Below are 27974 nucleotides of genomic sequence, written 5' to 3' on the forward strand. Positions count from 1 at the left end.
TTTCAGGTGTGATAATGTCGTGAAAGCAAGTCCTTCCTAAAAACTACTTGTTGGTGCACACACTACAGCATTTAGAAGACAGCATAGGATGTCTCTTGTTCAAGAGGCCATGGACACACAACAGGTAGGATGTCTGTGCTATACAAACAGTAAGGTGATCAGCTTAACCATGCTGGCAGGGACAAGGGGATTGATTTCAAACTGACTCTCATAGTCTTCTCCCTTCTGTTAGCTCACAGAGCGACCGACACAACTCCAGCTGCTCACCTCCCCATCCTCTTGGTACGTGGAAGGAGAAGAGGTTTTAAACTAAAAGAAATTAGGTTAATTGTTAGGCGTAAATGTGCACAGGCTGCCCAGAAAACCTGTGGATGACTTGTCCCTGCCAGGCTGGATGGGGTCCTGGGCAGCCTGAGCTGGTATGGGGCAACCAGCCCATGGTAGTGGTTGGGACTGGGTGGGCTTTAAGGTCCCTTCTGACCCTACCACTCTGTGATTCTATGACATGTGAAGGGAGCTGCATTCTGCATCTGATACCAGCTTCATCCACGTATTACAGCAACTTTTAATCATGCCATTACCTGCTATCAGCAGCTGCTTTCCATTCACCCTGAGGTCTCCATGCTTTCTGTAGCCATCTCTCAGCCTGTTAGAGCCCCATTGCTGCTGCTGAGACTCAACTGTCTGGTCATGTTCACTCGTCTTCAGCTTTGGGGTCCACCACACAAATGGGATATTTCCAGAATCCTCAGTTTCAATCTGACTGTGCTCCCACCTGCAGCTCCCATCACTTCCAGCTGCACAGATTCCTCCTCCCAAAAAAAGTTGTTTCTTTATCTCGGATGAGCAAAAATTAGGAAAGCTTTGTTTTGGCAACAAAACCAAACTACAAGTACCAAATGCTGCCATTGCTCCCAGCAAAGAGCATGAGGTTAATTCAGGTGGAGTTTCTGGCAGGAATGGATGGTAAGGCTTGGGTAAGAGGAGGTTGGCATGTTTGGGTTTGTTCCCCACATCTGAGCAGGGCCTAAGGCTCACATTCTGATCTTGCTTATACTGGTGGCATTCAACGCTGATTCATTGGCCTCTAGGGTTTAAAAGGTACTTTCAATTCTTTAATCAAACACTGTGGCTAATAAGAGTGCTACCGGATCTGGAAATACCCATCAGTGCAGGGAAATGTGCATCTACAAGGAAGGGCAGAGGCATAACAGCTTTCCTCTGTTCTTGTTTAGCAATTCTTTATCAGCATATCTTGAAACACATTATAAAGGGGGTAATACCATCTGCCTGTGCAGATCTGCAGCCCAGGGCACGGAAGGTGATGGGGCTGCCTGAGGCCAGGCAGCAGCACAGCCGCACAGGCAGGTGGAGAACGCTTTCTCTTTTCTATCCATGTCAGAACCTCACCTATTCTGCCTCCTCAGGGATGTTTATACAGTATGTTGTAAGTACATACATTGCTTATAGTACATATATGCTTATAGTGAGCACTCAAGATGTGCGACTTGCTGCAGCAATGCTTGAGCATTCAGCTCTAAGACTTGTCAGACCCTGGGAACATTACATTTCCAATGAGTGTGCTCACTGGTGAGAAAAGAAACGCCACTGATGGAGGTTTACATCATTTCCTTGCATGGCCATTTGCCGTTTGTAACAAAGCAACTGCTGCCTTCACAGTGCCTGAGACAAACAGGGAGCTGGTATTACTGTTTGGACTTAAATAGCCATAAACATCTGTGAAGCAGCACATGATTTGGTTTTCTGTGAGAAAAGACTTGTCAGGAGAGATCTGCAATACCAGCAAATGGCTGACGAATGCTTTGGGTGGGATTTACTCCACCTAATATCACATACCCAAAAGTTACCTGTCTGAATCTAAGTTAGGCACTCTGGTCTCTTGCATAATTGATGATATAAGAGCTGATTGCCACCTGCATGTTCATATTTCAGCTAATCATTTCCGAGGTGAAGAGCTTAAACTGAATAAGCTCTTAGGCTGTTGATTTGATTGAGATGAATTGCCTCTTTCAAGCACACAGGGCAAAACTAGAAACACAAAATAACATCAGGGAGAGGGAGATGTGCTAAATTAGCCAATCTGTGACTGGGGATTTTGATCAAGTGCCCCAGTAGGCAGATTCTGTCCCTTCATTTAAACCCTATGGTGCGTGTGCTTGGACGTAACAATGGCCAATGTCTCTTGTGACAAAAACCTTGAAGCCCTCGAGTGACACAGTATGGGATAATCTGTTCACAGAGTGGAAGTCTTCCCCTAATCCTTGTCACAAAGTGGCTGGCATTTTCTCCAGGACATGATTTCTAGTCTATAAATGCTGAGGATTCATGGGTATGCTGTGGCCCTTCCTAATGTGTGTGAAGTTTCAGTTCTGTTTCAGCTCTGCCTGGGTTATGATAAGGCAGTAAGTTACGGTTGGTATGCACTTAGTCCCCTTATTGTTAAAAGCTGTTATTTGCTACATTTCCTTAATTGTGGAAAATAATGCTGTAAATAATTAAACCCAGTTTAATTAATTTAGCCAGTTCCCCACACAGTGCCCTGTGCAATGCTGTAATCCACAGGGTGGGATTGGATTTAATAGAATCATAGAATCACAAGGTTGGAAAGGACCTACAAGATCATCTAATCCAACCACCCTCCCATTATCGTAGCTACAGCAAACCACTAAACCAGGTCTCGTAGCTGTTTCACTCTCACTAACATGACTGAAATGATAGACTTGCCCTGTACACCATAAGAAAGGAGTTCTGACTTCCATACAGCACTGAGTAGCCCAAGCCTCCTTTCTCCTGCATATTAAAGGCTTTTTCCTTGGATGCTGTGGTACTTTCTTCAGTCCAGATGTTTTGGATGGGGCTGCAGGTTACAACTAACTGAGCACATTAATATTAGTTGTAAACCACTCCCTTTGTGAGGGGATACAGTTTACATCACCCAGGTGGCCAGTAGTCCTCACTTGTCCTCCACAATCCCCTCACTGCCCACAGACAGCTTCTGTAATTCACTGAGTGAGCAACACAAAGCAGCTCAGGCCATAGGACGTGCTCCACAATGCCCTGTGACACACATGCAAGCTTCATGTCCAGCAGCTCTAATAGACACCTGCAAAAGGGTTATCAAAGGCCTAGGTGAGTTCTGCAGAAACAACATACCCCAAAGAACATGAGAATTATGGCACCAGCAACATGAAGCCAGGGTGAAAAGCACATCAGGTAAGTATTTGACTTTGCTGCAGCTTGGACTAGGAGACCTAAAGGCAGGCAGGAGTACCAGCTACTGTAGTTCCAAATAAGTGCTAAGCCATTGTTCCAATATCAAAACTGGCAGCAAGGCAGTCAAGTTTTCTTTCGGAGAGATAAGTAAGACTTGCATGTCTATTTGTTTGCATGGTATAGTGAGGTAAATGAAAGTCTATATCTTAGGCTACATTGCTGTTGTCTCCCCCATCCAGGCAGGTAAGCTTCTGCTCCGGTGAGACGTGAGGTGCTCCAGATCCTTCCTTAGCCTGTACCAGATCGTTATTTGATGGAGGAATGAGCGCAGGCTGAGCCTCACGTTGTGGAGTGGCTAGATGAAGGAGAAAAAACATGAGAATCAGTCTTTAATTTAACCATACATTTCAGATCTAAAACATATTTAAGTACACAATCCAAACCTTGGGATTTCAGTAGCATTTAATATCTCAAATACTTCTACAAATCTGGACTGAATGGACTGTTTTCCTTTGTCATCTCATTACAGAGAAAATAATCAGGTCAAAACATCTTTACTTTTCCAGCCCGCCTTTCTGACAACCTGCACATGGGAGAACCTCCTCATATAAACCATTGACCAAGTCCGGGATGAGGAGTGGATCCAGCCACACCTATGCTCCTTACCTCTGTGGTTCAAGGAGTTTAGAAAGAAAGAGGTTCCACTCTAAACTTTGTGACTCAAGGGAAGGGTCTCTGTATATGTGTTTAACTCTTCCCTCTGTGCAGTCAATAATCAAATGTAACCAGCCATCTCAAGTCTTGTTGCTATTAAATCACTATATTGTATCTATATAATATCAATAAATATATTCCTGTTTCTCCCTTATGAGTGAAGTGTAAAATGTAGCCATTTCTATCCGCAACTAGTATGGCCTAACAAATTCTTTGTAATCCAATGCAATCCCTCAGGTTCATTTACCCCAGTAGTGTCTATACTACAACAATGGTGTTTATTAAGGAGCTTGCATTTTTGCCTGCTCCCTAATACCCAAAGCCCTTCCCTCATGCCCAGTTTTAACATTTCTTATCACATAGAAGACACAGAGATCAGGCAGGATGCCGCACATCCCTACGTGCTCCGTTCTCCACTCATCTGGAATCCTTAAGAATCACTGGGTAGCCACATCCCTGAAGCAGTTCCCCATACTTCATGCCCCACATCCTTTCTGACAACAGTAAACCACATCTTAGCAGTTGCAGATACCCTCCTGGAATGCAGGGTAGAAGCCAATAACACAGCCAAGGCCCAGACCTATGCTTAGCTCTTAACTTGCCCCCAGTCCTGTGTGAAGTCTTCCTAAGGCTCTGTTCATGCAGTACTACTTCAGGATGAAGGGTCTGAAGACCCTAGTTAATATGAAAGTTGTATTGCTATGGAAGCTTCATACGAGGGACTGCAACATTCTAGCCTAAGCTTTATGAGTTCTTCCCTATATGGAGATGCTGGGTATATTGAAAGATGAGGTCTCAGCAAATAACTGCCCAAGTGAAACCTAGACTGAAATGGCATGAAACTCGTTTTGACAGTGTCAGTGTGCCTCCTTATTTTTGGAAGGCCTTTGTAGACCAGCTGCATTCTCAGCTGTTGTTCCTCTGGAGTTGACTGTTTTATCCCCTAATTTTCTAAATGCTCAGTACCAGTTCTTTTTGGCATCTCTCCAGGGCATGGCAGAGTTCATGGACTCTGTACTGAGCTCACTGCCATTGATGCTGTAAGATCTCTTGCTTTGTTATTGAATATCGGTGAGTTAAACCCATGCGAAGTCAGAGACAGCTCATGTTCAGCAGCATCAACCAACACCCCCAGGTCCCTTTCCTCTTCATAGTCATCCAGCCACTCTACCCCAAGCCCATAGCGCTGCATGGGTTATTGTGGCCAAAGTGCAGGATCCGACACTTGGCCTTGTTGAACCTCACCCCATTAACCTCAGTCCAGAATTCCAGCATATCTAGATCCCTATGAAGGGCCTCCCTACCCTTCATCAACACCATCTCTCAACTTGGTGTCATCTGCAAACTTACTGGTTGTACACTCAATCTCCTCATCTAGGTCATCAATAAAGATATTAAACAAGATGGGCCCCAGTACCAACCCCTGGCAGTCACCACTTGTAACAGGTTGCCAGCTGGACTTAACTCCATTAACCACTTCTCACTGGGCATGACCCTCCAGCCAGTTCCTTACCCAAAGAAGGGTATACTTGTCCAGGCCATGGGCAGCCAGTTTCCCAAGAAGAATAGTGTGAGAGACTGTGTCAAAGGCTTTGCTGAAGTATAGGTAGACTACATCAACTGCCTTTCCCTCATCTATCAGTCTGATCACCCAGTCATAGAAGGAGATGAGGTTGGTCAAGCACGACCTGCCTTTCATGAACCCGTGCTTTCTGGGTCTGATCCCCTGGATGCCACACATGTGCCATGTGAGCTCACCCAAGATGATTTGCTCCATAACTTTCCCTGCTACTGAGATCAGGCTGACAGGCCTGTCCTGTCCTTATCAACCTCTGCAATAGCTTTCACAGAGCACGCATAGCATACTGACATGGAGACATGGTCGTCGTCTCTGTGAAGTCTTTCTTCTCTCTTGCGCGTGGTTTTGTCACTGGAGCTTGAACAGGTGCTGGTCGTATCCTAGCGCTGCACTGGGAGCTCTGGGCGAAGGTCTTTGCTGTTTCTCTGCAGGGCAGGTTCCCGGTGGACTGGGGAGTGTCCCAGCTGGTGCAAGCTGGTGGTTTTTGAGCTGACCCAAGATCTTCAGTAAGTGATAGCTAGGAAGAGAAGACAGAAAGTATCCTAACAGAGGGGCTGAAAACATTGGAGTCTGTTGAAAGCTCTAAACTACAAATGATACTCATAATGATGATACAAGCATAACACTGCAGTGACATGTGTTCTTATCTAAGTTTACCTTCAGGAGAAAAGGATCCGATTAGAAATTGATGCTAGTAAAGCCAAACCTACATTAATTAATTCTCCACATCGACTCGTTTCTTAATGCACAAATTCTGCCTCATGCTTATGGCTGTAACTAATCCCAGTCTTGCTTGCTGTTAGAAGTCTCACAGTGGAAAGGATGAAGTTTATTTTAACATGCTGCTCAATGAGCATTTCACTTAACACTATAAAAGTTAAGCAAAAAAAGAATCTTAGCAACACAGTTATTTTTTCATTGAAAAAGATCCCAAATATTCAAAAACAGTTGCTCAGACCAACAGTTTTGGCTTTTTAGATCTGATACAAATTATTTAGTACTGATAGCAAAACAACAGCAACAAAATCAAATGTTTACACTCAAACTCATTAGAAAGCAATATGCAGTAGTGTAGAGTGAGAACTTAGTGTCCACAGCAAAATGGTTTTAAAATGGAAAAGTTCTGCAGTTCCTGCCCCCCTGTTTCCCCTTTCCACTGTTTGGATTGGCAGCAGCAGCAATACATGGCACTTCATTCCTAATGGTCTGACAATAAATAAACAATCCAGAAACTTTTGGATATCAGCTCAAAGAAAGACAGGTATACAACTGTCTAAGGTGGCCCAGGTCTCAGCAGTTCTTAATATGTAACAGAGACAGTGTGATACAAACTGCTGCAGTTTTTCTGTCCTAGTGAGGGAAGCACAATACCAAAGAAGCAGTAGCAGTTGCAGCACAGATCTGACCATATCTTGCTATTCAGCTCTTGTGTCCTGTGTGGTTCTGTTTTAGAGTTAAAAGGGATAAATGGACAAAGAGTATCAAAGCCAAGCCATGCCTTCAAATTAGAGTGACATATGTAAGCTGAGCTTCAATTTCCAAAGTATTTTCACACTCAGGAGTAGTAACAAGTGGTACAGCAGGGTTTCTTGGATGAATTAATAACACTTGAAATGAGGTTTGCAGAATACGGCTGATATAAATATACACTGGACAGAACTGTGTCACAGCGCCAAGAGCCCTGGACCTTCATGTGCGATATACCCACATAGCATATACATGTGATCCATCCTCCAAACACCAATTCCCAGTGTATCTGTCATTGGATAATTTATTCCTGACTTCACATGCTGCAATCTTATTACCTCAGGCAGTGAGGCAAGAATGACTGATCCTGTCAAAAAGATGTTATTTTGTAAGCGCTAAAAATAAGTCAGTAATTCAAGAACAGCTGGGAGGGTGGAGCAGTCTCCCAAACAGAAACAAGCAGGCAGCCTGAAAGGCAAAACCAGCCTCTAATTGCTGACATTGCAGTCATTTGCAAAGCTGTCACGAGCATCAATATGATGGATTTTTACCTTCCTAATAAAGTATCTGTGCTTTTTGACATCTAGAGAGGATTTGGCATGACCTGTTTTGCTGAAAGCTGCAGAAAACTCCTTATTGGAAGTCCTTCAGGGAAGAGCCCCTTGCTGTGTAAAGGACACTGACGTGGCAGCAGTGACACCTGTGAGGGGACCTGTAGGGTCAGAGCTGGGGAATCACAGCAGGGCAGCACAGCTCCACATCAGAAAGAACAGGAGGGATGAAACAGTGGCCCCAAAACAAGGGGATCTGGTTTCCATGCCCAGCCTGCCAAAAGCTCAGCTGAGTCACTGAGCCTTTCTTCACTTTGCTTTGTACAATACTGGGCAGTAGCTGCTCAAGGTGGTGTAGACAAGCCACAAAGCCTTGATCCAGCAAAGTGCTGAAAGAGATGATTAACAATGAAACTATACTTGTCTTTCGTGTAAGGCATTTCCCTCCATAAAGATAGAGCAGGCATTCCCCTCCCACTGTAGAGATACAGTGGTTGCATGCATTCTCATAAGAAGGAAAGCAGCCCTTATTTCGGAGACCTAATTAACTTAATTTATTGTAACGCGTTATTTAAAGTAATTTAGATAATTCACTTTAATTTATTGTAAATTAAGTGTGAGCCTGGTCACGTTTTATGCCACCATTTCCATGATTACTAATAAACTCCAAAACACCACAAGTTTACGAGGAGGAGACCTGATTCACACCATGCAAAGTTGGAGCCAGCAGATTCAGGTCATCACTTTAATTACATGTTTCTTCTATTTTAGTGTATTGCTGTTCAGCCTCCTGAGCTCAGCACTCCATATAATGGCCCTTTTCACATCTTCATTGTTGGCTGTAATATACTTTATTCTCATCTGCTTTCTACACTTGAATCATTGATCTATTTAAGAGCTTCGCTTTAATTTGACTTGATGTTTGCTTGCTTGGGGCACTTATTCTTTCATCATATTCTGTTCTTCTTCCAAGGATTTACTAAAAGGTTTGAATATTAAGCTTCTTTATTTGGAATTGATTAACTAAGAGTCTTTTCACAGGTCTTAATTTCAACAAGATTTCCCTAATAATAAATGGAAATTAATTCTGGATGATTCCTAGTGAGCTATATGTTCTTTTTCCTACGCATTAGCCTACTGTAACCTAACCTTTGTTGTCATGTAGCTCTGTAGTCACTAATGGTCAGTGAAACAGCAGGATTATACACTGCAATACCAAAAGAGGATGAGAAACACAGCACTTTTGCTGAAATTTGTACTTCTTGAAACAAGTACAAGTTGATTTTCAATGTAAAGACCTAGGAAAGAGGGACACAGCATGGACCGCCACAGATGTTAACACAAAAAGAAGATAGTGCTACCAAGACTGCTTAATATGAGCACACAGGGCTCTGTTCTGGGTTCATGTCATAGAGCTGTGACCACCAGAGCTGTAGTTAGGCTGTCCTAACTCACTATGAGGCACCAAGGGAGGATGGTGGACCTCGCAGGCCTTGATAGCATGAACGGCTTTAAGAATCTTCCCAGAGCTTTTTGTGGGCAGAGAATTTAATACCCCTACTTAGTGTCAGCTAAACACTTTCTGGTGACTACTTGCTATGGGAGAATTAATGCCTCTAAAGCTATGAAGAGCCAACAGAAAGTGACACGGGCATAAGCACAACTTGACCTTGTACAGCTGCAATTTATAGCAAAAACTGATTATGAGTTTATGAAAGAGGGTTTGCATTTTACGCTGTGACTCCAATAGGTGTTTGTACTTTCTAGCTTTGGTCTGCAGGTTAAGTAACTTAGAACAAGTTCCTAAACTCTAGGGAAAGAAAAAAAAATTAGTCACCTCTTTCTACTCTAAACTAAAATTCTTTCACCTCTGCGCTGACAATAAAACAGCTTTAAATCTGAAACGAGAAGCCACAGAAGAATGAAACTGTAAGGTCTCTCTGATCTAAAAGCTACAGAGGAATCCTTCAAAGCATGGAAATTATAAGACACACGTTGAATAACTTAAATAATATTCCTCTTCTTTAAGCTCACTGAATCTATTTCCTGGCAAACAGGCTGTATTTGGGTCAGGAGAATGCCTCTCAATCTCCAGAGACAATGACTCTTTTTTATGTAAACCTTCTTTGGCTCAACTCAAACGCTGTTCCCTGGCTTTCATTGCTTGGGAAACATGCTTCCAGGTTTGCAAAAAGCCCTGATACGCTTGCAAGCACATCTTTCTACTGGCAGTTTCTTGCTGCCCTATCTACAAAAGCTAAACCCATGATGCTTTCTTGAAGCCTGACTTCCCAAGACTCCTTTCATGTGAGGATGGCCTATTTTACCAGCGATAAGCACAATGAATCCTCAGTATTAAGACCTTAGGGCTGCTTGCCCAGGCTCAATGCAATGAACAAAGCAATAAAAGAACTTCAAACTGCAATAATCAAAAGTTGTGGGAATGGAAGAGCAGCTTTGGGGAAAGATGCAAATGTCATGAGAGAGCTGATCCAGTGGAAACTGGCTGTCAGGATACCATGCAGTGTACAAAGTGAAGGAGGAGCAGATAACAGGATCGCTGTCTACACACAGACTGTTGCTGTCCCCTTTTCCCACTGCAGGCAGATGGGCTATGTCTGGGCTGCAGTGAGAAACTGCCCCTGGAGCAGGCAGATGTGGCATGATTTGTGTCCTCCTTATGGTCTCATTGCTACTGGCCGGATAGGCAGCCTGCTTGTAGTCAGGAGCAAAATTTCACCATTGCCTAAGTTAAGTAAATGCTCTGAGCTAAAATATTCCTGGGTGCAATTGACACTGGACTAACATAATTATAAAACAGTGATACTCACCAGTGATTTTGATTTCTGGAGTTTCTTAGATGCACAACCTGCTTTCTTTTTTTTCTCAGCTGCCTGCCAGCTAAGGTCTGGGGTCTTCCCTCCTCCTTTCTTTCTCCTGCAGAGTAGAATGGAAGATTATTAACAAGAGCTAAGAAGTTGGATCCCTGGGGTGGAGAAGAAGAAAATTCTTTATGATAAGCAACCCGAAATGACATGGTTTGAGCTCATACATTTTATCTTGCACCTGGGGCAGACCAAGGGTACACAATCAGTTCTGTGGCTCAGAAGAGCTTGCTATTTTTTAAATGGTAATAACTTCATAGCATTCAAATGCATGTGCTTGCCTTGATGCTTATGGAGATATAAACACATCACTGGGTAAACACATAACTGGTGCTACACCAGCTTAAGGGAATTCACAGAAAGGGAAGTTTAGCTAAATAACGTTTGCATTTTTGGTTTAGTCCATGTAACTTGCAACATAAATAGGGTCAGCAGAGTTCCCCTTAAACAAGTTATTCATTTTTACTACAGCCAAGTAGACTTCCTTTCAAATACACATGATTTTATTTGCAGTTATAATTAAAGTTAATATGATAGCAAGCAGAACAGGAACATTGCAGAGAGTGAAAATGAAGTGAATATGGCCAGTTGTCACATTGCTCCGATATCAGGATTAAAATTAGTACTACAAGAAGGTTTTTTTCAGGACTGGGACAGGTTCATAAACACATTTGGTCTGCAAATGTTCATTCCCTTTCCACATTCACATTGTGGCACACTCATTGTTACACCTGGGAGTGCTCTAAGAGAATAAGGAGTGGCTCTGACTCCATTCCTTATAGTCCAGTGGCAGCACTGGAATAAGCCCATCCACTAAGAAAACAAACACACTGATCCACTTAGACAAGGAAAAAATACCAATATCCTGTCAAAACTGGGTTTATGGTCTCAAATTAAGGTTTTAAGTTCTACTGCTATATTCTAAAGTCCATGTTCCTGGTGTCAGAGCATCCCTCTGCAGCAGGGCATCGCCATCTCACCCCACAGTAAGGACAAAGAGCAGTGGGGATGGAAAGGAAGATGCTACAAAGGAAGATGGCATCAGAGCCATCTGGCTCCAGTGCTGAACCCTGTGCTTCTCACCCTGCTTTTCTCTCCTGAGGAGTGTTTTAAATTCTCACAAGACTTACAGGCAGGGAGTATAGAGCTGTCTATTCAGAAACATGAAAAGCAGGAGATGGGCATTAGGATGCAGAGGACCAGCGAAATACCATGTCCTTCTCACACAGCCCAGCCCCTTTTTGTCAGAAACTGGGCCTAGGCTGTTGACAGAACAATTACTGAAAGTAATTATTTTCTCACTGGGTAAACACTTCAGCACAATATGCAACTGTTTTTAGAGCCTGCCTATGTCCATAAATTATCTAACTGAAGTAGTGCTAGAAGGCAGGGCTGGCTGGGGGGGAAGGAGCTTTCATTTTGGCTGAACTGTTGTCATGAGAAGTAGCTGGGCTCATTCTAGAGGCACAAGCACACAGCCTTGGCAGGGGTCCAGTGCTCTGCTAGAATCAGGGTTCATTAGTCGTGATAAAGTGGGAGGCAGATCTTTTGATTTATTGGCACCAAGCAGCACCATCACCAGATGCCTTCCAGCAGAACTGCATGAGCACAGCCTGAAAGGAACGCCCCTCCTGCTCAGAATCCCAGGGAAAATTTGCTAATGTGGTCCCGGGTTTTAGATAAAAATGCTTCATTTCACCTTTGTGGTATCGCTTCGTGCTCCCAAAGAGACAACTCCATCCTCGTTGGTCTCTGCGTGCAATTTTAAAAGCTACCTGGATAATTTAGGCAGAAAACAAAACAGACCCAACAGAAATCGCCCTTGTGATATATTGCTCACAGACGTGCAGCAGCACTGAAAGCCACCACTATAATTCTAGCAAGTGATTTTGATAAGGCCTCCAGGCAATTTGTAACTCTACCCCTGTCTGTATCTCTCCTCTATCTCCTCGCCACTCCCTCAACCACGCATCTGCTCATCGCTGCTGTTGATTTCACTGCTCAGGGACTGAGCTTTTCCCACACTTTCCCATCTGAACCAAGAAACATGTACTGATCATACTCCAGGATCACTGTCCCGGCTCCTCTAAAGCTGCAGGGATGTTTGTCACTGAGGTTCTTGGGTGCCCTTTTTGATGCTTTCCTGAGCAAGCAGTAAAAAAAATCAAAGCATCAGAAAAAAAAAAAGAATACAAAACCAAAACAAAACAAACCTGTCAACACTCAATTATCATCCAGATTGCAAATTAACCTCATTCTACCATCTTTCAAGCACAATCTGGCAGCAGCACAGTGTTACAGTTTCTCCTCCCACTGACACGAAGCGCCAGCACTGACCAGGAGAGACTCCCACCAAAGTGTTCTACAGAAATGTGTTTATTTACTTATTCTAAAGTAAATACCCAATTATGGTCTCATAGACCAAAGTCCATGTTTTGTTTTACATCTCTTAGGACTCTGAAAGATTTAGACTAGATACTGGGAAGAAATTCTTTACTGTGAAGGTGGTGAGACACTGAGCAGGTTGCCAACGATGCTGTGGATGCCGCCTCCATGGAAGCACTCAAGGCCAGGCTGGATGGGGCTGTGAGCAACCTGGGCTAGAGGGAGGTGTCCCTGCCTACAGCAGGAGGTTGGAACTACATGAGCTTAAACGTGCCTTCCAACCCAAACCATTCTGTGATTCTATGACTCCCTTTGACTCTACTCAGCTATATGAGTGGGAATTGGCTGCTGCTTGTTGCACTTCCATGTTCAGTTTTTGGCTAAGCAAGGAATTCTCTGCTATGAGTAGTCAGCAGTGTGGTGTGGTGCTAAAACAGAGGAAGAGAGTTCATAGCTAAGGGCTCCTCTGCAAAGACCAACAAAGAAACGGGATGGTTCCGCCATTTAAATGACTATCCTGGATGCAGAGTTGACACCCTGTTATGGTGCCCAGAAGAGTTCTCTCTTCTTTTTGGACCAGAAGCCAAGCATACAGAAGATTTTTTCTCAGTTCCAGGAGTTAGGAAAATCTTTAGGCTTTTTGTTACCTCTTAAATTCTGCAAGATTTAACCCAACATTAGGCAGATTGACTTTGATTTAAAGAAGTAGCCAGTGACTAGTCTCACACACCTCTTTAATGATGGCGTCAGGTGTTCCTTTGATGTAATTTTCTACAAGTTCTGCTTTTCTCAACACAGCAGAACACAGATGGAAAGAATGCTGTATTTGTTCTCCATCACCTCTTTGGCTGTCTGCTGTGTTTCTGCTAGTCCTGCTGCACCTTTTCACCCATGCTTATAATCTGCCTCAAGAAAATACTTGCTTCTCTCTGTATGCATTCAGACTGCAGCAAAACTCATTACCTCTGTCAGACTACCACTGCAAAACCCTGTATTTTAGGAAATCACTCCTATTGTTTTCAGAATCTCATTTTACATAGATTTCATTACTTCTGACATATAGTCTACACAAAGAGTGGATGTTACGCCCCTGAGCTCCAAGCATTCATCTAATCTGAAAAATAACTATACCTAACACAGCCTAGAGGGTCAGAGATCTCTATCTCATTTCTCTGTTCTACATTACAACCGTGTACAGTGGTCAGGCAGGGTCTGTCTGAGCCTGTAGGCTGCAGTATGATAGATCAGCTTGCACAGCACTCACATTACCTTCCCTTGCCCAGGAGTCTAGATGCTCACTGAGTGCAACCTTCATCAGCAGTATAGAACAAAGGCTGGCATAACAGAAAGGCACTGAACACTTTACCATTTTGTGTCTACTTGGATCTCTCACCAAGCTGCCTACTTGCTGTCATTATCGCCATCGTAGGAGGAAAACACAGGCATGGAATGGGGTGTCCCACCAGTTCTGCTGCAGATAAGGAGCAAGTGAGGTGCAGGAGAGCAGGTCCCCATGCAGCAGAAAGGGTGAGGGATGCAATACAGAGCCTTAGTGGGAGGATCTCTGGGAAGGGGCTGCAGAGGGGACACTGTCTGCAGAAACATCATTACATGAGCAGGTAGCTGGGTCAGCACCTGAAACAACACACCTGTATTGCTAAATAAGAGTCATTACAGGCAAGACTACACACTAGCAATTACTTTCAGCTTAAGTGATATTAAAGGAAGATCCTTGAAAAACAAGTAAATCTCTTAGAATTCATTTTTCTCCTTGCTATAATCCTCTGTAATTACGGATAAAAGCCAGATTTGCTAGATCGCTAGGCATTAAAATATCCTCCATTGCACAAATGGATAGAGGCTCGAATCTTACTTAGGAGAAGAAAACAGTCAGTGTGCTTTCTGTATGATTAGCAACTCAAATCATTTGCATCTGGTTGTCAGCTGCATCTACAGCTCAGTGCCGGAACAAGTAACTTCTAAACTCTTTGAACAGGACCTGTCCCATTTTTGACACTGATTCATGACCAGCACATGGGAACCCTAAACCTCACATAAGTCTTTGGAACAGGCTATGTAGGAACGCTTCACAACTGACAAATAATATTGAAACAATTATTTGCAACAAGAGGCATTTTGTCAAAATATTTAGTTAAAAGCATCAGAGAACTCTACCTAAAATGCTAGAATTTGGAAACACACCACAGAAAGAGGGTGAGGTGGAAGCTGGAATGCTCTTTGAAGTAGTGCACTATCCCAGGACTAGGGGACGCGGATTAAAAAATGATTCATAAAAGGCTTTTGCTCAGACACTGAGAACTTTGTGGAACACCCCGGAGGAGCGGTGGGTCCAGCAAAGTTAATCACACTGAGAAAGAACCTATGCAAGTGCGCTTCTGCTTAGCCAAATAATCACTAGGTTAGGGTAATTCATGGCTTGATTGTTCCTATGCACAGTGCTTGTCTCAGCAATATCAGTTATTTAATTAATGTACAACCTGGCTACATTCATTGTGGATTAGGTGGTTCCCAAGGTTTTTGTTGGCAAAGGGAAGAGGAATATCCTCCTTTGTGCACTTTTGGTTGGGTGAGAATGTGCAGTACTTTTCACAGGGACTCACATATGAAGGAGGCAATGGTCAAGTTAGTCAACGACATCTACAGCAGGCTCAGACTAATGATAATGTTACCACAGTTTCACAAGTTACTGCATATCAGCTGAATGGAGGTAACTGCTGAGAGCATGTCCATGAAAAAAAGGAAAGGTGACAGAACCTTAAATGGGAAATGGACAAATTCCTTTACATAACTACTGCAGCCTCCTCGCTATTGCTCCTACCAGTGTTTGCTGAAATCTGACCACAAACCTGAGACTCTGAAAATATCCTATGCCAGATATGTCAAAGGAAAGAAGTCAATGTGCAAGACTTTGCTCTGGGTTGCAGAAATGCTTTCTTTTGTCAGCTGATGACCAGGTAATTCTAGGTGCCTATGAACTGATGAATCTAAGCACTCCATCCCAGGTAGTGTAGACACAAATCTTACTCTTACTTACATATCATATCAAACATATACACACATTCATACTCTAATACCTGCACTCTCATTTGAACATCTAAATCTATTTTCAGCCAGAAGATCTTTGAACTGATAGAACTATATTTCACCATCATTCATTCTTTTTTCTTTTGTGCAGAAATTGCACATTCCTCTCAACTTTGTAGTTTAGAAAACTACAAGCCTATTAAAAAATTCTTGAACAAACTCTTGATCTAATTCTTCCTCTTCCAACTGTGTAAATTCCCCAGGAGCTACAGCCTATTTTATAGGCAGACACTAACAAGATCTACCAATGCACAGTGCTGAAAGGATGCAAAGCAGTGAAGCTGCAACCAGAAGAGGATCAAGACCAATATCAGCAAAGGCAAAAGGGTAGCACAGTGTGCTAGCTTGGGTTTGCAGCCAGGCTGGAGAACTACAAGGCTTCCAGGAAGCATGAAGCACAGGCAGAGGGAACTTGCAAAGGAAACGGACATACTCAGTTAACACAGAAAAAGCAAAAAGGCAGAGAGCCTCTTACGCCTGCCTAGCCTGTTCAATGGGATCGTAGTTGTTGAGGCAGTTGAATCGCATGGTGTCTTTAGGGTGCCTGTCTGATGAACGCCATGGTGGGATTTCTTTTTTCTTCTTTCTAGTCTTCTCTGGTGCTGAAAGCTTTGCCTCTGGAGTGTTGCTTCTCATCTTTTGCACTCTGGTAACTACAGACTCATCCTTCGAATCAGTCTAATGAGAGACATTAAAAGAAGAAAATTAATTTCTTAAAAGATTAATTTTATCCTTCAGTGAAAATTTGACTCATTTTACCTAACCTCAGATTTGTAAGAACTAGGTATTAACTTAATGGACAGAAAAAGGCACTCTGGCAATGCAAGTCCCATTGCGCAGTGCACTTAGATGAGCTGAGTTGCATTGGCTTCATGCACTGGCCTCAGACAGCCTATGAGAGAGTTTGGCTAGATTTAGAGGCCTGAGTTTTGAATTCAAGGCAGAAGATTCTCGCCTTCACAGTCCCACAAACAAGGGATCTGGATCAGTGAATCTCAAGACAAACCGGTTGCTTTGGAGTAATGCTCCACTTCCCAAAATGGCCCTGCCACTTTTGAAGAAGACAGAATGAGATAACACCAAGGCCTATAAAAGGCAGAATGTGTGAGTTTCTTTTAGCTTTCTACCAGCTAGACTGACTCTGAAACTTCAGCAGGGTCAATGCTGGGCTCCCCACTCCTGCTTATCAGATAGAGGCAGGCTATCATATTCCCTGTGACCTGGAGAAGAGAGGGGAACAGTCCGGAGTTCTGAAGAGAGAAATTTAGAGGATTATTCCAGAATCTGAAGAGAGGATGGGAGGAGAGGGAGACCTTGGTGGCTGCTTCCCTCCTAACCTCTGAGATTTTCATTCCCCTTCACCCCTACCAGGGATGGATGAGGGAAAGCAGACCACACAGCAACACATGAGTTTAAAATTACATATATTCCTTCTTATTAGTGGGAGAACATAGTTAGTTTACAAGTTAGGGACTCTACTAGCCCAGACTATTATAACTGGCATAGAACATTTCCAGAGGTGTTAGGTATATACCTTTGGTCTTGTAACATGGAGCTCATTCACCATTTCAATGTAATGTCTCTTCCAGATTCCTTGCTCAAAGGGGGTTGGAACGAAGTTGATGTACCAGCCAAAACGCAGGCACTTCTTCATCCAGAGCTGATCCAGTTCAGACAGGTTCTTCCAGTGCCAGCTCACCTGTGGATGACCAGTAAACCACATATAAGAGTAGATCAACATCTTGGGGTTTCAGATATCTCAGGTTACAGCTGGAGGTTTATCTCCCGTGGATGCAGTTCCCCTACGTCCTTAAACTAACACAGTACTTCAGCGCTGTTTGCACTCCACATAAACCCAAATTTCCTCATGATTTGCTCATTGTTTGTTGGCTGATCTCCAGTGCAGGGTGAAATGCTCTAAAAATCACTAGCCAAAAGGAAAGACTTCAGCTTATTGAGGGCAATGTCCTACATTTCTACCCAGTAAGTGCATAGGAGTTGGAATAAACCCTTTATTTCATTTTGATGTCAAAAACAGGAAAATAACCCCTCCTGGTCTGATAGACATATTCTGTTTTCTCCCTACTCATGTTCTGCTTTTATAGTCCATTGCACAGTCACCTTGCATACAATACTTCTTCCAGCCTAAGGGCAAGCATAATTAGTTTGCACAGTTGTGCTTGTAACAGCAACTATTCAAAGATATGACAGAAGTAGCACTGTAAGGACCTTCCTTTCTCATATCCTAATCTATTTTCTCTCTGTCTGTGCATGAATATCTGTGGATCATCTACATAAAAAATGAACTGTTGGAGATACTAGAGAAAGCTTTAAACAACCTGAGATTTTGATGTATTAGCAGTAATATACGGAGTACTATGTTTGTAAGTGCAGTAATCGTGTCACCCATATTTGAGTTTATTCATTCAGAAGTAGCTTTGGGATCACTTCAAGCCATAAAAACATATCAGCAGACTGAATCCTTAGACAGTGTGCTCAAAAACACATCGATAACTTCTCTGCTTCTGCACATCCAGCACTTCTTCTTTTTTTTTTTCTTATTTTTCTATTCTATTTTTCTTAAAGCAATGTATGCGCTTCTTTGCAACTACCATGGGCTGATACGTCTTAAAGCAATTAATGATTCTGCATGTTGTACAAGGTACTTCAAAGAACATGGTTTTCAGAAAGCACCAGGCCTCCTTCTTGAGAACAGTCAGCCTTGTAAAGTGTCACTTGTTAAATGGCTTAGAGCAGAGCTCCCAGAGTTACTCTTTGCTTTCATAAACATTGACTTGATTTGATTTAATTTAGGATCTAGGGAAGTGTTGTGTTCTATCTCATACAAGTGTCACTAACCATATAGCACCAGGGTGCCAGGTCAGAAGGCATTCTTGCTTTTCTTCAACTTTATCGTAACCTACTGCTATTTCCTTTTTTTCCTTTCTTGACCTGACTTTGAATCTAGTTGTTGTTTTCACCTGTGCACATCGACAGAGGCTCCGTGGGTCCAGGAAGGAGAAGATGTATAAGGTCAGCACTCTAGGAAGCTTCATGGTAAAATCTAGAGCTTCGATGGGAATTCGATCCTGTAGCTGCTTGGCACAGAACTTCTGCAGTGACAGGGAGCAAAGATCCAACTGGTCCACCAGGATCTTCTGCCTCTGACCATCTGTCCACTTGATAAACTGAAGAAAAGAGTTCCAGGTTTTGAGAAACCAGAGATTCAGCTTGCTAAAATAAATCACACACGCAAGGCAAGGGAAAGTGCCCAAACAGCAGCTTTTGGTGACTCACTCAATACCAAAGCACGTAGGAACTGGGAACAAATGGAGAGGCTACATTAAAAGAAACTCTGAAGCCACATAATATATGATTTATAATCCTCAAAGGATCCAGGATGACCTTGTCCAGGACACAGTCATCCTCACAAGACTCTCAGAACCTAGGATCAGTTTGGAAACGTGGCTTCAGTCATGAAAAGGAAACTCAGGTGTGTGTTTACAGGATTAAGTCCTAAATTGACTGCTGCTTCCTCACCTACCCTGACCCATATATGGCCCCCAAAACTGCAGTGTTTGAGTGCCTCACAGTTTGTGAAGTATTTATTCCCAAGATCTGCACAAGAGAGAAATCCCCATTGCCTTGCAAAGAAGCAAAGAGAAACTACATCAGTTGCCTGCATCTCCCAAGGAAAATGTGACACAGATCTGGCAGCACAGTCACAGATTTTTCATGGCAATTCAGTGCTTATGACAGATATCTAAAGAGGAGGAGGAAAACAGTTGGACCTCACTGTGGGAAGAAATGAGCACTTAACCACATAAGCACTTATCGCTTGATAAAACAGCAACAACAGCGCTGCACTGAGCAGAGTTGGGGAGAGCTGTGTAAACAGGGTGGGAGCAATGCGGCCGTACCTGGTGTTTAGCCTGTGTTGATAGCAGGGAATGGAAAGGGCCCTGTCAGCAGGAATCTCCTGGGAGGAGACTGACCTCATCGCCACAATCTGTGCAATCTGTCTCAAAACCTGCAGGAGCAGTCCTGGCTGCGAGGGCAGCACGGAGTGCCAGCAGGGAGGACGTGGCAGAGGACCATTTAGTCAGCGCCAACAGGAATCCCCAGTGGGAACCGCTGGCAGCAGAATGGTACAGAGAATGGTGGACTTCAAGAGGCAGAGTGCAGATTCCTAGCACAGCGAGAGCAGCTGTGAAACCAATTCCCCTTCCTTACAAAGGGCAAGTTCTTAAAGAACTGGGTCTGTCTGGGGAATGTTGCCTCCCCCTGCTTCTTTCTTTCTCACGCATTGGCCATACCTTTAACACACGTTCCTCTTTCTGTTTCCTAAAGTCAGCTTTCTATAGATGACAACTTGCCCTCCATGGGTCAAATCACAGCAGAGTTATTTCTGCATTTAACCCCAGGGGCATTTGAAGAACTTATTTAAACATGGTCTCCACAAATTAAAATCAGCTGTAAGAAAAAAACCCGTACAACTCTTCATATATATACATACACACACACATATGTATGCATTTTCATATATAGATGCACATATATAGAATCATAGAATCAGAAGTATAGAATCATATACATGTGTTTATGAAGAGCTGGGTAGATGCAATGCCCAATTCCCTTCCTTTCCCTTCTCTTTCAAAATAAAATGGATTACAAATTTAATCTTCTTTTTCTCTCTGTTTCCACACCAAAAAATGATGGTGAACTGGAGGACCAGCAGAATTATGGTCTAAAATAGACTGTGCAGATGAGCTGTAACTGAGAGGTAATTTCTTCATAGATCACCTTACAGAACTTTTTGTTTCTTTCTTTATTTTTACCCAGATGCATTTAATTCCAGAATAGGACAATAAGCCGCGAGCAGTAAATAGGTCTGCTCCTTCTTACAGACACCTTTACAAGACCTTCATGTAGGTCAGCAAGGACAAGAAGGGCTGGAACCATTCCTGAGAACCCAGACAAAAAGCCAAAGAAAGCTCCCAAATGTCCCAGTCTTTTCATACACAAACAGACAGCGAATTAAGGAATACACCCTTTCCCTCCCCTCCCTACTTTGCATACAACTTTCACCTGTAATGGAGTTTAGCAATAAGCAAAAACTGAAGCAGGACTTTGGCAGTCAGCACTTAGAAATGTGTGCTCTAAGAATCCAGATTCAGGTGAAGATGCACTGCAGGGGGGCAGAGGAGTTTTTGCCTGTGACTTCCTCACTTTCAGTTTGATGTCAAAGGTTTTTTTCTGTCTTGTGGTTGAGAGGGAAGAGCTTCTGCTGCACAGACTCCTTATTCATGATCACAGCTGCATCCTTTTCTCATTAAAACGATCTGCAATCATCTATTAAATAAGGTAAATTTCTCTCAAGTTCCAGAGACAAGGGAGTAACTGGCTCCTTCCCTTCCACACCAAGAGACTGAGTGAACTGATCAAAGGAAAAACAGATTCTCTTTCAGAGAGACAGAATATTTGAGTCCATTTAACTCTTCCCATTCTGCCACAGCTTTGCAATGGAGCAATTCCTTCCAGCATCCTCAGCCTGAGCTTACACCGCATGGGAGACTCCACTAAATCAGTGTCATCCTTTCAGGAGCATGGGAACACATAGCTTCTTCTCCACTGCATTCAGCAGCAGCCAAGTATTTAAGTAGGCATAATTTGTCTCTTTTCCAGTATTAACAAGCATGTCCCCATCCCACATTTGGCCGCCTTTCTTCGCAGTTCCTCCCCTTGCATGTGATTACAGCAACCCAACCAGTCAGACCGGATTCCCCTTTTCAAGGGACTGCACCTTCTCAATCCGCAGCCAGGAACATTTTTCCTTTTCAGTGTCTTTCCCCAAGCCCTGGAGAACAATGTCTCCCCGGGGACTGTGTGACATAAGGCTACCGACTGTTGCACCAGGGAATGCAGAGTGCCCAGCCTGTACTGCGATCAGTTTACGATTAATCCATGAGTGCACACACACAAATAATGCAGCCTGACACCAAGGGGAGAGCCCAGGACCTCAGTGCTGAAGAACAGAAGCTCTGCCGCTTAACCTAAAGAGGCCCCTCTCCGCTCTAACAGGCAGGTTGTTTTACTAACTTCAACTAGCCACTGAATTGGGACATAATCCTCGCCTCCAGCCCAGCATATTGACGTGAGTTCAAAGGGTTACAATCACACGCAGGCAGCCCTGTGCTCTGCAAACATAGCACAGAACTCCCAAGTCAATACTGCCCTTCTGGAACATATTAAGGTAGAATAACTTGCAAGTAGATGGATGGTTCAGCTCAGTAGAAGCAATTTTTGCCTCCTCAACCACCTTCTCCCAGCCCCAAAGCAGTGATCTACTTGGAAGCATGAGTTAGAAGAGAAGGGATGAAGGAGGCAGCACCTGATGTCCATACATAGAATCACAGAATTGTTTGAGTTGGAGGGCACCTTTAAAGGCCACCTGTCCCATCCCTGCAATGAGCAGGGAAACTCACAGCTCCATCGGTGCTCACAGCCCCATCCAGCCTGATGTGGGTATGTCCAAGGATGCCACCTCTCTGGCAATCCATTCCAGTGCTTCATTGCCTCTTATCAAAAAAGACCTTCTCCTCATATGAAATCTAAATCTCCCCTCTTTTATTTCAAAACCATTTTCCCCTTATCCTATCACAACAGATGCTGCTAAAGAGCCTGTCCCCTTCCTTCTTACAGGCCCCTTTAGTACTGAAAGGCCACTCTCAGGTCTCCCCAGAGCCTTGGCTCCTCTCAAGTGGTTTCTTGCCATGAATTAACTGGAACCCCGACAAGATGTAACCCATGAGATGAGCTGAATCATTGTTTGGGTTCCCTGATTTGTCCACATCTCATTTGGCTACAGCAGAATCTGAGACGCTCTGATCACATGGAAACACTTGTGTCTTAATAGACAAGTTCAACCCTAGCTTCATTGATTCCTTACTAACCTGCATGTCAGCATGATGGCATTGAGTGTTAAGGTAAAGCAAAATGATTTTGTGTTTTTTAGATTAATGGGAGGAATTTTTGGCTTGCAGTATTGAGAACACATCAGAAAGGGAAGCTGAGAGGGAGTACATCAAGGTATCTGCCCCAGGTGCAATATAGAATAGCAACTAGAAGAAAACAAAGAGAAACTGAGAAATGTTAACCCTTTCCCAGGAGTGTTTCACCTGAAAGACAGCAGCAGAGTTTATCTTATGTATGTATTCATGTATGTATGTTCCACCCCTTAGCCTCCAAGGCAAGCTATCGCAGCAGTGAATTAGCTGTAAATTTTACTGGTGTCTAAATTGTATCTCCATAATTGAGATACAAGCCCATTATTTCTTATCCCATCCAACATGAACACAGAGATCAGATCATTCCCTTCTTTTTGGTGTGCTTTAATCTGTTATTGTAAAGATGTTATGACACCTTTTCTTCGTCTTCCATAGAGTAAACAGATGGTTTTCAAATTTCCTGGACCTGAGACCATCCTCAGAAGCACCTCACAATGCATGGTACAACACCAGCAATGGCTCTGCCTATGGGATATTTCAGTTTCCCATAGTTTCACAATAAGCCATTTGTAACTACACTCAGTGTGGATTCCCAGCCGTACAAACCCAATCTGCAGCAGTTTCATCTAGTCCATACTTCCTGAGTGCACATTGAGAGGACTGTGTGAATCAGTGTAACAAGCCCTGCCAAAGCACTGCGATTTCTTGATAAAGTTTCTCCCGAACTCAGGGTGCCCTAGGCTTTGCATACCACGTAATTCCAAAGGCTTTGAAGGGAGTTAAGAACAGCTTTTGTGCTTTCCACACCCTTTTCATTGGTATGATGGATGACAGAAGCACAAGGAGAATTAACTCCCAAGGAGCACGATGAGAAGTACTAATCAAGAGTCAGATGAGGGTCAGGTATTTAACCTTTCAGAAGACGATTAAACTCTTGTGTTGTGTTTGGGGGAGGTTATTTCCACATTCTGGCTCTTTCAGCGAGGGTTCCAGCAACATTTTTTACCAGCATACATACCACAGACATATTAAAACACACAGCAGTTTTCAAGCAATAGATTTGCAGTCTATCAGTTACAGGCTCTCATGTTAAAAGGTGAACAATCATCCAGTTATTTTGTTCTCCTGGTTTTTGTTTAAACCCTTGTTATCAAAAGGCACACAAATCAACGAGGTATGGGTGGTGTATTTACTATAAAGATGAATAATCTGCATGAACTTAAAATCAAAATGCTTGTCTGTAAGAAACAGTTCATATGCAAAAAGCTTCCACACAAACGCCCTATTAGGCATAAAGAATAAGCATCATAGTTCACACAAAGTTACTGTGCAAATATCCTTTCTCAAAGAGCATTATTTTCACATTTCATTTTAGCCTGAGTGCCATATGTAACAATGTACCTGGTTCTGTGGTTCCATTTATAAAGATGTGCATAGGGCTCAGCCATACAGTCACTGCTTTAATACATCCACTCATTTATTGCAATAAAATCATTGAGTCTGCACTCCTCTTTGCATAGGAGACTGAGCAGATTACAGCTACTTTCCCATAATTATATAGGTTTTTACTCATAAAAGACTAAGGACAATGTAATATTTCAGGTGTTGTAGATATTTTGCCATCACATGCTGTGCCATCTGCTTCCAGGGTAAGTCACTTAGAGTTGCACTCCTTTAAAGCTGCCAGCTATGACTCCCTTCATAGGCTACAGAAACAGGCATCTCTAGAGGGCTGCTCTTTCATCCTACATTAAGTGAGATGAATTACCCTCTGGAAGCACTGCTTTCTTTCTATTGATTGTACACTGAGCATATGATGACCGGACCAGTCAGGCTGAAATCCCTATGTTTCAGTCATACACACTCAGCCAGAGAAACCCTATCCTGCAAACCTATATTTCAGTCATCTCTGGCTGGGGCACAAAATTCTGTCTTAAGGCTCTATATACCTCATTTTTGCATCAAAAACAGGATGACAGCACTTTCCTGTCTCGTACACAAGTTATGAAGATATTAATGGCATAATACTGTGAGATGTTCAGTGATTACATCATTAGGAGCCCTATGTGTGCTCTCAGTAGATATCATTTATTACCAGCTTTAAAGACTTTCTAGCAGGTAAAGACAATATCTAAACACCCAGTATCCTTTCTGAAGACTTCACAGGCTTTTTGAGGGCTTCTTATCCTATTACAGAACGTTTTGTGAAAAGAATGCAATTACCCAAGTTCAAAACGTACAGACATGAGGCACCAAGAAGAATGTATACCTTTGCCTTCATCAAAAGCAGAGCTCACTTTCACATATCTATCAGGAAGATTAACCCCTTTTTCAAAGTAGGATGTTATACATTCCCATTACAGTAATCTCTTGATAAGTTCAGAAACCCAACTGTATCTAAATACATATAAAAGGAAAAGTTTACCCATTTTTTGAACAGGGCTCTTCTTTCTTCAAATACCTGTAAAACATACACAATTAAAAATGAATACTTTAAGGAGATTCAGTGTTTGCTAAGAAAAAAATATACTTTGAAAAAAAAAAATCTATGAAACCTGGAAAATAGAAACAGTATCACAAAATGGGTGAAGTTGGAATGGAGAATGGTTAAGTCCCAAGTCCCTGGTAGGGTCAACCCAGTATGTTGCTTAGGGCCCCATCCAGCTGGATTTTTAATATCTTCTTGGATGAAAACTCTGCAGTCTCTCTGAGCAACTTGTGTGTGACCACCCTCATGGCAAAAATGCTTTTTTCTTATGGTCAGTGGAATTTCCTGCATTTCGGTTTGCGGCCATTGTCTCTTGGCATTTCCCTGGATTCTAGCAAGAAAAGTCTGGCTCTGTGTTCTTTACCTCCTCCCATCAGGTACCCAAATACACTGAGAAGATCTGTATCTGAGCCTTTCTTTTCCAGGCTGAACAATCCCATACCTCTTAACTCTTCCCTATGTGTCAGATATTCCAATTTCCTGATCATTTCTATGATACTTCACTGGGCTTGTTCCAGTCAGTCTTTGTCTTTCTTGTATGGGGGAGTCCAGAATCAGACACATCCCCAACCAATCCTTCCTTGTTTATAAGAATGAGGACCAGCAGAGCATCTTCCCTTGGTGGCTCCTCAATGACCTGTGTCATCAAAGTGCTCCTTAAGCCTCCTGGGTTGCTTACATTATACTGTGTTGCACTTCATAGATCTTTCTTTATTCTTTCTTTATTTTTTCAATAGGTTTCAGTTCTTCTGAGTTGGAAATACTGGGTAACTGAATGGATACAACATGGGTAGCTATCACAGAGCTCTGGCAATGGCTTAATAAGGCCAGTTGTTGTGGCTCATGCTGTCCCTAGGTTCTTTACAGTGACAACTAACAAGAAGGATGAGTGGTATCGAAATACAGTGGAGGATTTGTGATGTTGACCTTATCCTTAGGGAGCTAGATATGAAAGCACTAGCACGTGGCTTTCCACTACCACAAAACTGCCTTTATGCTCAGGACTGTGACCTGGCAAGTGAGGAAATGCTATAGATGCATTCCTTTTTTGTTTCTTTTTTTCAGAAGATAGATGAAGGAGAAAGCCCAGTTTATAACTGTACATAAAAACAGCTATTAAACACAACTAGGAAAACATGCTTGATCATTATAAACTCCAAACATGTCATTGCTTTGACAGCCTGCAAAGAAGGTTCCTGCAGAGAAAGACATTATCAGTGCTGATGTCTGGTACAGCAGTTGTCAGCATTAGCTCTGTCTCTCTCAGCAGGAGCGTCTCGTGAGGGGTGAAAAGTGACATTTCTTTTATTTGTATGTTGACAGTTATTATTTGCGTTATTTGCATGTGGGACACTTGGCAAAGTGAAAAAAAAACACAAAAGCCCGAACAAGCTGAACTTGGAAAGGGATTTGCCACAAGCAAATGATGAATAGTCAAAGATCTAAGTTTTGAGTTGGATAATTCAAGTGAGGCAGGGAGCTATTTATGTAACTGAATGCAATTTAATGGTCTTTGATCAAAGAAAGACACATATTTGCTTTCAGCATTCTTGGAGATACAACTAAGCCAACTCAGTTAGAAAGTTCTGCCTATTCCAGGCACTTGGAAGCATTAATTAGCAACAAAATAGCCCTAGATTGGAATAATCATCCACTGAGTTAATCAAATCTGTGTTTACTGTCTTATCCTCCAAGGCCTTCAAGTTTTTCCTATCTCCTACCTAGGTTGGCTGGCCTGGGATTCAGCTCAAAGCCGAGGTTGCTTCTGAGAACTGCCATCTCACACCTGTGTTCTTAGATAGTTTTAAACAAGCTCCAGTTCAGGGCCGTCTGGCAAATCCCTCCAGTCTGCTGCAAATGCCACTGGGGCTCTTCCATCCCAGTGCAGAATTCTGACTAACTGAAGGCAAATAATCTCTCGATTTCCAGTCCTTGCTTAAAGGCAGCACCTCCTCTGCTTTTCTGAATGTGAGTATTGCTTAATTCAAGGTTTCCTAATTTTTGCCTTATTATTTTTGGTCTGCTCCTGCTGGAGATTCTGGATTCAAAGCAAATGACTGCCCATGGCCCAGTGGTAACATCACAGATGAGTTCTGACAGCTGCAGGGAGGGCAAAACAATAAAGATGAAGGCTACAAGATTCAGGATATACAATGAGCAGGAGGCATCTTGAGTCCCGACATCAATGCAGACAAGTGCATTCGTGAGCATATGTGAAAATACAGGGAAATCTGCAGGAACCACAAAAGGAGGAAGTAACAGCCTGAGCGTAGGAAGGCCCTACAGAGGACAGGCAGGATAGCCGGGCTTAGGCCAGTGGGATGAAGCAAGTACTGCACTCTGGCCACCACAACCCCAGGCAATGCTACAGCTGTGGGGCAGAATGGCTGGAAGACTGTGCAGAGAAAAAGTATCTGAGGGTGTCTGTTGACACTTGGCTGAGAAAGACAAGACATTAAGGCCCTGGAGCATGTCCAGAGAAGAGCAATGCAGCTGTGAGGGCTCTGAAGCACATGTGTTATGGGGAGCAGCTGGGGAAACTCCAGTTTTTCAGCCTGG

The 27974-nt window shown here is 43.0% G+C and overlaps 1 protein-coding gene across 5 annotated transcripts in view; it reads right to left on the bottom strand.

The window, feature by feature from the left end:
- Positions 1-2558: 2558 nt before the first annotated feature.
- Positions 2559-27974, bottom strand: part of FBXO16 (F-box protein 16) — a 34481-nt gene continuing 9065 nt past the window's right edge. For 4 of the 5 annotated variants that reach the window (XM_015859887.3, XM_015859885.3, XM_015859886.3 and 1 more), the window contains exons 3-9: positions 25353-25388; positions 18902-19108; positions 17455-17619; positions 16396-16598; positions 10377-10482; positions 5819-6044; positions 2559-3589 (exon numbers count right to left, since the gene is read on the bottom strand). In XM_015859887.3, the coding sequence (XP_015715373.2) occupies positions 3441-3589; positions 5819-6044; positions 10377-10482; positions 16396-16598; positions 17455-17619; positions 18902-19108; positions 25353-25388 (1092 nt within the window). In that variant the 3' untranslated portion in view covers positions 2559-3440. The remainder of the gene's footprint in view (positions 3590-5818; positions 6045-10376; positions 10483-16395; positions 16599-17454; positions 17620-18901; positions 19109-25352; positions 25389-27974) is intronic. The other variant, XM_085542280.1, reaches the window with a different exon arrangement.

This window comes from Coturnix japonica, chromosome 3 (genome assembly GCF_054131305.1).
Source record: "Coturnix japonica strain WE chromosome 3, WE-NBRP24, whole genome shotgun sequence".
Classification (NCBI taxonomy): Eukaryota; Metazoa; Chordata; class Aves; order Galliformes; family Phasianidae; genus Coturnix; species Coturnix japonica.